This window comes from Lepidochelys kempii, chromosome 3 (assembly GCF_965140285.1).
Source record: "Lepidochelys kempii isolate rLepKem1 chromosome 3, rLepKem1.hap1, whole genome shotgun sequence".
Lineage (NCBI taxonomy): Eukaryota > Metazoa > Chordata > Testudines > Cheloniidae > Lepidochelys > Lepidochelys kempii.
Window position 1 is genome coordinate 115607417 of NC_136382.1, and position 14665 is coordinate 115622081.

General features: G+C 40.0%; 1 protein-coding gene and 1 long non-coding RNA gene across 2 annotated transcripts in view; one reads left to right on the forward strand and one right to left on the reverse strand.

The window, feature by feature from the left end:
- Positions 1-313: 313 nt before the first annotated feature.
- On the reverse strand, positions 314-1815 carry LOC140909120 (uncharacterized). The gene is made up of 2 exons (XR_012158089.1): positions 1551-1815; positions 314-453 (listed from the first exon to the last, which is right to left on the reverse strand). It is a non-coding gene; the product is annotated as an uncharacterized LOC140909120 (long non-coding RNA).
- The window catches only part of AKAP12 (A-kinase anchoring protein 12), a 136801-nt gene continuing 122806 nt past the window's right edge, over positions 671-14665 (forward strand). Inside the window, exon 1 of the mRNA XM_073337656.2 lies at positions 671-1146. Within this exon, the coding sequence (XP_073193757.2) occupies positions 778-1146 (369 nt within the window). The 5' untranslated portion in view covers positions 671-777. The remainder of the gene's footprint in view (positions 1147-14665) is intronic.

Here is a 14665-nt window from a genome sequence, read left to right on the forward strand (position 1 = left end):
ACATCTGCAAGTGAACAAGGTCTCCCTTTGAAGTCCCATCTGAAAGACAGCCTTACCAGCATCATATCAGTAGTGTCTGCTGAGCTAACAGTGCTACCACTGTGCAATTAATCTTCCAGCACCTACATTTTCTTTGGTAGTCTCTCAGCTATTTAATGAGCAGGCCTGATGCAGCATAGTTCAAGGGGCTCTTAGATTGTAAGCCCTTTGGGGCAGGAACCATGTCTTCATATGTGATTGCACACATCCTAGCTCAGCTGGGGCCCTGCTCCTGGATGGGTACATTGCAACACAAACATAAAAAAACAAATCATCTGCTAGGATCACAATTTATTAATGTCTCAGTGGGCTTGACTGCATCAAGCTGGTCCTGATCTTCTTGCACCATAAATTCAGTGCCCCGCTAGCTTATGCCTCCAAGAGAGCAGCCGCCTTTTCTTTGCCTTGTCCTTGCTGGAGGGAAGATAAGAAAGGCTTAGTCAGAGACTGGGGCGGGAAGGGGGAGCTCTATGCTTGTTTAGCTGAGAGCCGAAGGTCAGGCACAGTCCCCAGCCCCTTTCCTTCTGCTCTGGGGGATGGAATTAAGGCCCAGTACCGCAGTGCCATGGGGGAGGGGGGGATCTTGCATCCCCCACCTTCGCCGCTCACTGAAGAGATGGCCTAGGAGCCCTGGCTAACCTCGGCGCTGGGGAGCAGGGGCTCGGCCACGGCTGGGTCTTGTCCTCCTTATCAGCCAGAGTGGATGCTGCAAGGCGTGTCCGGGGCTCTGCTCATGTGATGGAGCCAGCGGGAGAGACGGGCGGGGGGACAAGGGAGGAGGTGATTTTTTTTAAAGGAGTTGGCAGGAAGCTGGGCTGGCTCCTTCATTCGCAGGCTGGAGTCACCCTGAGCAGGAGCGGCCGGAGCCCGCCGGGGACTGGCCGGGCGGACATCCCCATTGTTACCGGTGCTGAGCGGGCTCCCGCGGGGGCGAGCGGACAGAAGCGGGGCGCCGGGAGCGCCGCAGCCGCACGCACCGACATGGGCGCGGGCAGCTCGGCGGAGCAGCCGAGTCCGCAGGACGCGCCCACTGCAGCAGCGGAGTCCGAGCCCGCCAGTCCGGAGGCGGCGGCGGCGCCGCTTGAAGAGCCCGAGGACCCCGCCAAGGTACCAGCCTCGTCCCCTGCAAGGCGGCGCAGGGCTGAGCCCTCTGGGGGGGGGGGGGGAAGGGAGAGGAGGAGGAGGCATTTCCCCCTTAGACCCACCCGCCGGGGCAAACTTCCCGCCCGCGGCTGAACACCTGCCTCCAGCACCTGCCCCTCCCGCGTGTCGGGGCGGCCAAGTGTAGTGCGCGGCGCGGCGCTTTGCCCGCAGCGCTCTTGGGCGGGGAACTGCGCAAGCGGTGGCCTCGGCCGCCGTCCTTAAACTTCCCCCGCCCCCCGGCGGACAGCCCCGCGCCTGCTGCGGGCCGCCAAGGGGGCCAGGGGCGGGAGTCCCCCTCCTCCCCGAGTCGGCTGGTAAACTCGGGCGGGGCCCTCTCCTGCACTGCCCCTGGCAAGCGCCTCGCTCACCTTCGGACGCTAGCTACATCCCATTGCATCTGCTGGCTCCGCTCAGCCCGCGGGGCAGCCTCTCGCGGGGAGGGGTTACCACAGACCCACCCTTCTTCAGCCCCTGCGTATGTGTGTGCTTGGGGGGAGACCCCACCCAGTACCCGGGGCTAGAGCCGCCTGACGGCGGTGCGCTCCTGCAGTCAGCTCGACGTGGTACCCCGTGCTCGTGCTGCTGCTCTCTGCAGTCTCCTCTCCTCCCCACAGAGGATGCAGGTGGGAGGCGCCTCTGGTCTGGGCGAAAGAAAACCAGTACATCTATGGCTTTTCCAGGCTCTCCTGCTTTGACAAGTTGCTCAAACTCGACAGCAGCCCTCCCTGCCTCCCCTATGTTATGACAGCATCGGTGCTGAGTAAACACCCCGTTGGGGATTCTCATATGGTGTCATACATGTGTGCAACATGTACAATTTTTAAACGAAAAACAAAGTTGGCCATAGTAGTTAGTCCCTAGGGGTAGTTTCCATAATCCTTAATGTATTCCCACAGGCAAAATGTAGTAATTAGCTAAGGGCGAACCAGCACAGATGAGAATTTAAGTGTCTTAATAGATGTGTTGGAGAACTGCAAGAAATTATTTTAATGTGTTTGCTGTTTACAATAAATTTTGAACGACTACATTTTCCCTGTGCTGGAACACTCTCTTGGTTGAAAGGATGTTGGGGGCAAGAGGGAAATTATGTGCATCAAGGATGTTTTCATAACATTAGCTTAGTTTTTAGATTGTTCCATATAACAGAGGGGAAACAGTACATATTTATGCAGAAGTTATCCAACTTTTCCCGTTCTTCAGAACTGGGGTCTTTAAAGTATGAGCATTCAAAAATTCTTTTAATCTAATGTGTGGGTGTGAAAGCTTGAGAACTGGTTGTGGCTTGGTTTCCTTGACCTTGCGATTCTGATTTTAACTTTCAGCTACAATTTTCCATAGTTCCTGGCCTCCAGGAGATCTTGTTTGCATGTTTTGACAGATTCACTAGTGCACATTAGTCTTTAATAGCTTTAAAATCAATGTTAGTTTGTAAGATATTGTGGTATTTAGCAACAGTAGTTTGGTATTCAGAAGCCAAAAATTTGCAGGCAAGATGATTGTTGTGAATCTTTTTGGTTGACATTAATGGCAGAAATCACTAAATATTTCTGAAATATCTGACAAAGGTGATTGAAGACAACATTACTTTACTCTGGAGAGGAAAAAAATCCTGAGAAGGTCAAGACAGTATCTTTTCAAATTATGTGAAAAATATGTTTCACAGTCAAGATAATGTTAATATCTAAGAAGGGACATAAAATTCATAATCATATAAATCCAATTATCAGAATAAAGACGGGATAAAATAATTTTAGGTAATCTAGGTAATGCCCTTTTTGTGGAGGGCCCAGGGCTACCGAAAAGTAACTTTACATATATTTTTAAAAATTGTTTTTATCCTTTTTTCTCCTTAAGAAAAAATTCTTTCTAATTAAAAGAATTAATCTTGTCGTCATCTAGAAAAAGCTGTGAAAAAGGAATCTTCCTTTATACTTTTAACTGTTTTTATTAATAATAGTTTTGTTTTATTGATAATAGTTTCATCTCTGTAAAATACTATTTTTTCAAAATTTAATTTGGGTATAATTTAACAGCTTTGTCTTGCTTTGTTTTCCATAGCCTGATGGAAGATTTTTTTTCATGAGGTTTATCTTTGTTCCCTTTTGTAACCTCACTCCACTAAAAATCTCACCTACAACATCTTGTTCTGTGCTTGTTACAATATAATAGTGTACACTTTTGTACAATATACAGAATACTACAGCAAAGTAGTATATAAATGCATAGAGCATTTTTTTCATATTCATTCCATTCAACCCTTTCAAACTGGGAAATTACCAGACTATTATGCTTGTATTTCCTTTTGGTTACAACCTCTTTTACTGTTTAAAAATTCATAACTACTAGAGAGCTAATTTGTTTACTGAAGAGCTGCTAATGTGACAACTTTAAAGGAACGATCTTTTTGAGTGTTTTTATTGAAACACATCAACTGAAGTTTTGCAAACTTTTAAAACTAATCCAAATTGAGTGAGACTTGGCAGGTCAATTACAGGGCAAAGCACTTGGACAGTCAACTCTGAGATCCTGGTTAGGGCACAATATTATTTCAAAATCTGACAGAGGTTTTATTTTAGTTCTTCCAACACTTAAAATGACCCAGAACATTAAGTCATACTTTGTCAGAATTTAGTCTGGTCCTGTACTAGATAAACATTTATCTTGCTCATTTCTAGAGAGTGCCACATTCATATTCTGGGTTGGGTGTATTGTTGCAGGCACCACAGGATATCAGTTTTCACAATATGCTAATATAATAATCTTCAGCAGTGCAATTCAGCCAGAACATGAGTACAAAACCATTATATTGTTTTCAAATGTTAGAATTATAATTGAAGAATTAATAATTAATGCAAATATAATCACTCAGGTCTTCAGTAAGATTTTTGTCCCGTCAAGTAAGTAGTAACATGATAGTGGATGCATTCATCAGCCAATAGATATTTATTTTGTGTCTTATCACATCCATGGTTTGCATATATTTGTTGATGAATGTAGGAATCTATGGGGACAATTTTGAAGTATTTTAAATGTAACTATAAAATATTAATCTGCCAAAGTCAATAGTTCCATTGTTACTGTGTTTATTTGATACAGTACATCTGCAGGATAGTATAGAGTTATAGTTGCAAAATGTTTGACAGCATAGACAATCAAAAACAAAACCTTTTATTGTCTGTAGCATCCAAAATTTTGCAACTATGACTACATACTAGCCTGTAGATGTATCAAATAAACATGCTACACTATGTGTATGAGGAAAGAGTTTTTAAAATTCCCAAAGACTTCCTTCCCTTTTTCCCTCCTCCTTTCCTTCCCCTCCACCTCCTTAGCAGTAGCGGGTTTTTAAAAAGAATCTGCTGCCAGTGGTATTGCTCATCTTAGTTTTTTGGCAGTAGTATGTTTTCTTGCTGTTTATTCTTTGAATCCCACTACTACTGCCAAGTGGCATAATGTGATCATCAACAGTGAGTTCTCTTTTGAAGTCCAACTATTATCCATTGTTCTGTTTTATAATTTCACTTACAGAACCACGTGCCCATGACTTATGCCTCGTTTAGATCACTAAATCACAATTAGGCAAAGTTAACGTCTTGTGTTAGTTTTGCCATTGACTTTAATAGGTTCAGAATTTTACCCTATGACACACTGGTACTGACAATCTTGTGATTGCCTTGGTTCCCCCACCCATATATTGCCTAGAATATGTCTACACTAAAATATGTATATTTAAAGGATACACCTAAAGGATATATATATATATTTAAAGGTGTATCCTTAACTCACATTAGCCATCTTGCATTAATATATTGGGGAAGACCTGTTAACTCAGCTTTTAACTCATGTTAGCAGTGCAAGTAAAAGCCTATAGAGGAAATCTGAGGTTGAACTCAAACTGCTCATCTGAGTTGAAAGCTGAGTTGCCACGTCTTCACTGCTATTTTAAACGATTAGCTAAACTGAGTTAAGAACACACCTGTCGTTGAAGTATTGATGTACCCCTAGTGTAGACAAGGTCAAAGTGAACCTTTGCACCTCACATTTAACAAAACTCTTGCTCTGTTGGACCAAGTTGGGAGGTGAATTCTAAAGTCAAAGACTTTCCACCATGAAAGATCAGCCTCTGGAACACTCATATCTAGGTGCTATTGGCAAGAATACCTTTGCTAGTTTCATGGTACATCTACACTATGGAGACTATACTGGTGTAGCTATGCTTGCATAATTGCTTAGTGTAGATGCAGCCTGCACTGACAAAAGTTTTTTTGTTGTTGGTGTAAGAACACCACCTCCACAAATGAAGTTAGCTGCTGGAGAGACAATATCTTTTATTGGACCACCTTCTGTTGGTGAAAACTTGTCTCTTGCACCAAGAGAAGTTAGTCCAATAAAAGATAGTATCTCACCCACCTTGTCTTTCTCATATTCTGGTACCAACACTGTAAACTGTGAAGCATTCTTCCACTGACATACTACATCTATACTGGAGGTTAGGTCAGCATAGTTGCATCACTCAGGGCTGTGATTTATTTACACCCCTGACCAATGTAGCTGTGTTGACCTAACTCTTAAGTCTAGACCAAACCTCAGTTGTGGCAGAGGTACAGAGCAATGTTTGTTAGAGTACTTGTGTAATGTGCTCTGTATGGTCAATCCCACTAACAAAATGAGCCATTTCACTTTTCACCAGTGGTCTTTATATGTAGTGCCTTGCAGAGTGCATTACTTAATCCAATTATCTGTTAGATGTGGGAGGGGGAGACACTCAAAGAGATTTTAAATTTCACACATTATAGTATTTGTTTTGATACCACTTCAAAATTAAAATTTAGAACTTACCATTTAAAATGTAACTATTGTTAAATAAATGCTTAATTAAAAATACCCAACTGTATGAACGTGTCATAGTGATTTGGCTGACTGTGGCTGTATAGTCCAAATGTACATTGGCTAGGAGAATTACATGGTTTTCAGGACCTTCATCAGCTAACCAGACAGTAGCATTCATGCAAACTGCTGTATAAATACCAATGAAGTAAAACCAATAGGATTATCTTTGGTTATTAGGAATCCTATTAAACAGATCAGTATAATATCAGAAGGTTTGAGTGAAGCCTGTTATAAATCTATTACATATATTGGCTTCTGTATTTGAACTGTGTTTTCTGACAATTTATGTAGTAAAGAGATAGAATGCATGTGAAAATATAGGTCTTGTTTAAAATTTAGTCTAGTAATCTCAACTAATCTTGGTGATATGGAGTGTAAAGAATGGGGATTGCAACAGTTTCCTTGGGCCTAAAAGGGTCACTGTGTTGCTCTTGAAATTCAAGCTACACTCTCTTTATATCTTCCATGTGAGTGCACAGTAATTTCTCTGCAAGGCAATTAAACTGTGTTTGAAAGAAAAGTGTATTTTCGTTTCTCTTCATTTTCTTAGTTATCAAACATCTACAGAATTTTTTTTTGATGAAGTAGGATTCTTTGTGGTATAGACTTATAAAACTATTGATTTATGTGAGGCACTCAAGTGGGAGAGGCCAAAAAGAGTAAGAATAGAATTATGTAAACAATTCTTCAGCCTGTTGAGTAGTAATGGAACTTTTTGGAAATTTTAAACTAAGAATATATTATCTGAAGATAAGATAATCATACCTATGTATATTTTCTATCTACAGAGTATATCTTATTTTTATGAACAGTATATTTTGATTCTTTCAAGAAGAAAGAAGGACAAAACTTAAGTGAACTTCATGGGGTGTTCTATTCCCTTCACTTCTGAAAAGTATGAAAATAAAGTTACTGAAAAGACTGGAAACTTAAGATGCTGTATGTACTGGAAAAGTATGCAAGTTTAACTATAAATAGATTTAAAAACTGATCTAGTTAAACTGATGCAAGCTCCTAACGTAGACTCACTTAAATGGTTTTAACCTTTGCTTATATCAATTTAGCTTAAGTGTGTCTGTGTTAGATTAGTTTTTTTAAAATTGATTTAGTTAAACAGGTGCACTTTTCTACTAAGGGCAAGCCCTAAAGGACCAGATCCTCAACAGATGTAAATCATTATGGTTTCACTGAAGTCAATGGAACTACACTGATTTATACCATCTGAGGAGATAGCTTATACGGGTCTGTTACCCAGAAGATACACAAAACTCCCCATTGATTCGGAGATTAAATTATTTTAAAAAAGGAATTTTAACACTACAGTGGCCTTAGAAAAAAAGTTGTACTCGTCTACTATTGCTCTGTATGCCACTGGTGTAAGTGAAGTGAAATTGTTTTGTATGTGAGATAAAGTCCTTAATCAAAACTTGTTGTTCTTGATTTTGCAGTGAAATAATGATTCTGTGTTTGACATTTAAATTATTGTGATGTCACTAACAGAGTTATGACTTATGAATGGATGTATTTTTATGCCAGAAATTGAAAGTTATTTTCCTCCACAGTGAACATTTCTTCTCGGCCTCTTCCCCGAGCATTGCAACACATAACTCTTAGTCTTCTAGAAAATCACTGGAACAACAATGGAATCTACAAAGCCTTAGTTAGGCACTTAGGCTCCCTATCCAATGCAGGGGAGAGAGCGAAGCACCTAAAATGCAATTTTGCAAAAGCCAGCACGCTAGCCACAGAAAACAGCAGGTGCAGGGGTTGGTGGTAGTGCCCACCTTATAACTTTCAGCTCAGTGATTAGAGCACTCACCTGGGACCACTTTCAATTCCCCCCTCTGCTGAAGGGGGAAAAAGAATTTGAAGGGGGTCTCCCACCTCTCAGGAGTTCTAATCACTGAGTTTTGTGATATTCTGATGCATTTCTCTTTCAGTCTCTCCTGTTGAAGCTCTTCCTGTTTGGATAAATAATTAAAGAGTGATTGGAGCAGGGGAACTGGATTCTGGGTCTCCCATTTCCCAGGTCATTGCCTTAATCACTGGGCTATAGAGTCATTCTCACTGCCTGAGCTACTGACTCTTTAATATTTATACATAGTAGACAGAGTGGTTTTTGGAGTGATATTTTTTCTATTTTGGAGAAAAGATGTGCTTGTCAAAGGCTCAGCATCCTGACCCTTCAAGGTTCTGGACCTCTGCCCCTTCAGCTAAGTTGTAAGAAATCCCGTAAACATTCCTGAGCTCCAGAGAGGTCCTCCAGCAAAATTCCTAGTGGTGAAAAACAAGGAAAATAATTATTAAGTAACAAAAATAAGGCCAGGTCCTCTCCTCCCCTAGGTCTTTGCTCTACATCATAAAAAAAAACAACCCCAAAACAAACAAAAACAAGCGGGAGCACAAATCTAACTTTAAAAAATTCTTTTTCAGTTTGTCTTTTAAGGTTCTGATCTGAAAAGTGATTAAGGAAAAATGGTATTATAGGTTCCATATTTATAGTCATCACTGATTCTGGAACAGGACCAGTCAGTTAACAAGGAAAGAGATTTGTTTCTGTAACCTCCAGCCCTGTAAACTCTACCTATCAACACCATTCCTTTGGCATCATTGCATTTGTGCTGGGCTTTCCATCAGCACACATTGGTAATGTACCCTCATCAGATGCCCTTACCCACTTGATAGGTAAGGAGGCTTATATCTCCAGCAGTCACTCCCTAAGGCTGTGTTTTTTAATTTCACAATATTGCTTTCTCATTTTGAGCCCTTGTTTTCTGGGTATATTATAGTAGTTGACTTCCTCATCCACCCTACCAAAAATAAATAAATAAATAAATAAAATGAAGGCAAGAAAAAGTGACAGCCAATAGAGAAAAGAACAAAAAGAATACTGACTTGTACATAGTAAATAATTTGCCATTGCTGTTACAACTATGAAAATAACATGCACAAACCCCCTCCCATTTGGGCACCCGTAGCCACCTCCAAGGAAAGACATGGAAGAGAAAAGAGAGTGTCTGCTCTAGGAATTCCTCTTTTAGGGACCCTCAAGTATAATCTAAGCAGCCTTTGCTCTGAGTGATAGTTCTCAGCTTGAAGATCACTTTCTAAATCCCTCACAAATTGCCCTGTCCCTAATAATCTTTCTCTCTCTGTCTACTCATAAAAGGGAGATATAACCTTCATAGTTCCAAGTTCCTTCATTGGCTTTGCATTGATGTAAATAATAGGTCCTCCTTATGTGCGGGAAGAAACAGAATCTAGTTTACTACCCCTTGGCTATGTTGGCTAACCTGGAATTGTGGGTGGAGTTATGATACTGTGTCATTGCTATTTTTCCCCCCACTATGTCTTCTGTGCTAGGTAATAACTGTTTCTGCTGGTATTTTATAGAGATGTGTGAAACCAAAGCAATTTGAACAAGAGCTCTTCTCCCTCTGAAGGTGTTTGACAGAGGACTCCCCTTCACCCAGTGAAAGAATCCAGAGGCTGTGTTAAGAGGCCTCTGTCTTTACCAAGCCTATACACCGAGAATTACCATATATACTCATTCATTAGGCCGCTTGTTTGTAAGCCGACCCACCCAGATGGATAGGTTAAAATAGCAAAACCTGTATGACCCTTTCATATATTTCAGGGGTTAGCAAACTTTGGCTCCTGGCCCATTAGGGTAAGCTGCTAGCGGTCTGGACATTTTGTTTACCTGGAGCGTTCACAGGCATGGAGCCCCTCAGCTCCCAGTGGACGTGGTTTGCTGTTCAATAATTCCATAGAGTTTAAAATAATCAAATTTTGGTGTAGACCCGTTTATAAGCTGATCCCCGCTCTTTGATGCTTCACTTTTTTACCAAAAATATTCGGCTTATGAACAAGTATATACAGTAATCTTTTTTCTACCCTTCATTCTCACTACCTCTCTTGAGGCCTTCAAACCTACAATTCTTGCCCAGCACCCATCAGTGGATCTAAGAATGTCGTGTCCCCCTTTGGAAGGATGGGCTTTAAAGCGATATCTATATTAAGGAAGCTTTGCAAAAAAATTCCTTCCCATCCTAACACTGGTTCAACTTCACTACTATTAGCAACACTGGAAGCCCTAGTATGGATGGACCAGCAGCTGCTAAAATTATTTTCAGCAATGTGTCATCTAAAACTACTTGGAGCAAGTCAAATGGACATGATACTTAAAATGCTGGTGATTTATTCTAGGGCTCCCAATGTTCTTAACACTGGTGGGTTGAACTAATGCTAGCAATAGTGGAAGTTTTTTCAAGGCTTACCTAATAGATCCTTGTTTAAACTATATTTTTCTTGGACAGGGATTTTTCTGTTTGTTTTGAATATCTTTCTTTGAGAAGATGACACCTGAATTTACATCTAAAAACTCTCGTCGGAGCCAGGATATGGGACCATGTGGTGTCTTTACATATAGTAAATGGACACAGTGTAGTTACTTGTAAGCTGTATTTTGCTGAAATGAAGATGGGTGCTCATTGTAAACTTTAGTACATATGCACTTCTTGAATCAGAACGAAAGAGCCTTCTGTTCTATGTGGAGAATCACTGTTATTAGACAAAAGACCAGGATAATTTTCTTGAATCTGCGCTGAAAGTGTGGCTAGAGATTCCCAGCCATTTGTGTAGCTGTGCCTGATAAACAGACTTTCCATGATGGGGAGGAATGCAAGGAATGCTTAAGTGCTCTTGGATGTAGGTCATGGTTTAATAAAGCTTTGCTTTAGTGAATAAAAGTTCCTCAAAAAGTTCTTGTGATCCTTGAAGCCTGCTATTATCTCTAATCTATGAGACTAAACTATAAATCTAATTGGGGATTGAATAAACTTTATCAACCTCTAGGGATTTTTACCATGAAACAGGAAAATCTGTAATAGGTTACTCTGGTTTTATTCTGCTTTTGCTAAATAATAAATTAAGAGGAATGGTAATTCACTTCTTTCTATTATTTACAAAATAAAAGGATTGAGAACTCTTAGCCAGTATAGAAATGATTAATTTCTTTTGGTGTCTTTTTAAAAATAAAGTTACTACTATGCAAAAAAATAAATCTAGCATGTTCTATAGAATGGTACTCAACTGGGGAAAAAAGACACACTCTGTGTGTGTGTGTGTGTGTGTGTGTGTGAAAATACAGGACTGAAAAAAACTGAGTACATTGGATATGCAAGATCAGTTTGTCATCTCCATTGGAATTGCTATACAATCTTATATTTCCCAGAAGAAAGAAGCAATAATTAGGCCCCGGTTACAAATTACTAGTATCGAATTTACTTTTTAATTTCAACACTTTTTTATTATTTTTGTCTGATCTCTTCAGGAGATCTTCAGGAGTTTTAAGAAGATACTCAACAGAAGCATTCTCAAATGTTTGTAATGCTTATAACAGCGTAGCAAAGCTACTCCAAAAATATTTCACTTTTAATGTTTTCAATTAGTGATGTCTTGTCAGTGGAAGTTAACCAGTGTGTTTTTTATCTATTCTGGGGGATAAAGGGAGGCATGGAGGAAGTCAGGAAATCAGAAATGCAAGAACAAGATCTAATGATCTATAAAAGCAGTTTGTCACCACCTTTGCAGTCTTAATTTTTAGAGCTAAGCTGCTGAGCAAAACCTACTATATCCCTTCAGACTTTCACTATTTATAATCTTTACCATATTTACTGCAGCCAAAGACAATAGGACTACTGTGGAGTTAAATGCTGAAATTGATTTTACTCCCCAAACTCTTTCCAGATTCTGCTGTGAATACTAGTTGTATTGTAACTGTATCTGAACTCTAATAAAGAGCTGGGTCAGGTCAAATGGCATTTGCATGATCAGAGTTGAAAATTCTTCTTCAACCAAATATTAATGTCATCCATTAGTTTGGATTGTTTGGGGACTTTTTGTTTTTGTTTTGTAATGCTCATGAAGCATAGCAGCTTTGTGGTTGGATGTGATGAAGACACATTCCCTTCCTTAAATCAATGCAAGCGACCATGTCTCTGAATCTCTAATCACTATCTTTTCTGGTAATCAAGCTCATTGGGGTAGGGTTTTAAATTAACATTCCACTTTGTTGTACTAAAGTGCAACAAAATCTGGCAATAAAAGTGTGTGTTGCTTTGGGGAGGGGAAAGGATGGAGAACTTTGGAAGATATCCCGTTTTCTTTTAAAGTAAACTGTTAAACTTTATAAAACTTGACTCTTAGGGCTTGTCTACACTTACATTTTATAGCACTCTAACTTGCTAGCTCAGGGGGGTGAAAATCACCCTCCTGAGCGCAGCAAGTCTGAGGGCTTTAAAGCGCTAGTGTAAACAGGCTCTGAGCAGTAGGAGCCATACTCCCAGCTCTGGGTGCTAATCCCCTCGTGGAGGTGGATTACCAGGAGTGCTGGGAGAGCTCTCTCCCAGCCCTCACCACACTCGCACTTCAAAGTGCTGCCATGGGAGCGCTTTGAAGTTTCCAGTGTAGCCATGCCCTTAGAAAACCTATATCTTAAGCCTAAATTAACCTGCTCTGCACTGTATTTAACTGGTGGTATAAGGTAAATGTTGTATGTAATGAGATAGTTCTTTCCTTGAATGCCAGAAAATGGCTTTTCTTTTTCAGAAGCATTTGTAGGATTTCTAATGCTTGTAGTATGTAAATTCTTTCCATTTTTAAGGGGGCTGGAAGAGATCATCAGGTCTTGAAGGTTTTCGAATTTTGACAGGTACTACAGAATGATCAAACCACCTTGAGATTCAGGTTCCCATCTTGTCAGTGGCGAATGGCTTAAGCAGCTTTATTACCAATAGAGAGATTAACTACAATGCAATTGCTTTCTTTGTTCAAGTCCGTTTCAGTTCCTTTCAATCCCTGATGAAGAGTCAGCCTGTAAAGCTACAGGAGTTGTTCCCTTGCTTTTTGCCAGTCAGCCTCTGACTAAACACAAATGTTCATTATGACCAAAGCCATGGTGGCAAAAAGATGAGATTAAATGTTGCTCTCAATACTTCTGCATTTAATGCACATATATTGAAAATTAGGAGACATAATCAGGTATTAGAGAATAATAGGTGATTTGAACTACCTGAATGTAAACTGGTCAAATATCATAATGGTGCAAAGTTTAGAGAAGCAATTTCCCAACACCTTAAACAATTGTTTCTTGGAAGAGTTAGTGCTAGAGCAAACAAGAAGAGAGGTTATTCATTACTTAAGTAATATTCAGGAGTTGGCTCAAGGAGTAACAACAGTTGAGCCACTAAATAATAACAGCTGGCCAAACCCTTAGCTGAGCCTGAGTTCCTCTCTTTTTTGTAAAAAGAAAAGGAGTACTTGTGGCACCTTAGAGACTAACCAATTTATTTGAGCTCACTGTAACTCACGAAAGCTCATGCTCAAATAAATTGGTTAGTCTCTAAGGTGCCACAAGTACTCCTTTTCTTTTTGCGAATACAGACTAACACGGCTGTTACTCTGAAACCTCTCTTTTTTGTGTGTGTGGAGGGGAGGGGGACTGAGGAAGGATGTAATCATTCTTGGCTACTGCTGCCACCTGAGTATTCAATATCTAACAAGAACTCTAAAATGTGGATATGCTTTGCAGTGAGTGACATATACCATCCCAGTCTCTTGTTTCGGCATTTTACACAGAGCTCAAACTCCAGACAGGACAGACAAAATGGATGCTTTTACTGCTCATCAAAATAACTTTTGGCCTATGGAAACCTGTTGTGGTAAGAACCAGGTGACCATTAATTCTACACTTACTACTTCCATTGGCAGGTGTTAATTCTGTACTGCTTACAACCCTTATTACTAAACAAGGCCTTATATCCTTTGTTTCCATTAGGAAGAGAAATGGATGAGACGAATAAGGTATTTATTAGATGCAAATCTTGTTTATTTACAAAGAATGTACACAAAATCATGTATCACAGAACTACAGTAGAAACAAACAGTAGGCAGTTTCCTTGCTCAGAAATCCAAATGTGCCCCAAAAGAGCTCTGTCCCTCTGCTCTCTCTTTGGGATGCTCTGCTGCCTCTCTCATTGTCTTTTGGGCTCATACACACGTCTGCAGCAAATCAATCCACTCATCCCAATGTTTGCAACTAGTCCCAGGAAAATCTCTCAGGCAGCTCTTTTATAGAATAAATTAATTACATCCATGTTTACAGGCTGACAATTTCTTATTGGTTAAACTTGTGCACTTATAAAAAAAAAGTAATTTAGTTAGCAGATGCATATTTTATCTTGTCAGTTTCTTGATCAATCAAGATATTTTGGAATCCAGGAATGAGTTATTTTGTGTCTCAAGGAAATTAATAGATATACACAGTCTATGTTATTCTAGTCTAATTTATGTACATATTATGGCAAAAAAAATGTTAAAAGAATGTTAAAGTTTCAAAGTCTAACACAAGCAACAGAAGCCACTAATTTAATTTAAATTATCTGAGCTGTGAGTTGGGAGTTCTGGGTAAATTGTATATTGGCATTTCAAATGTTCACAGCTAAGTTTTAAAGTCAATGGCTGTTAAGCTGATTGAATCGGTGATATTTAGATCACTAATATTTTAATTGTAAGAGCTAGAAACATAGTT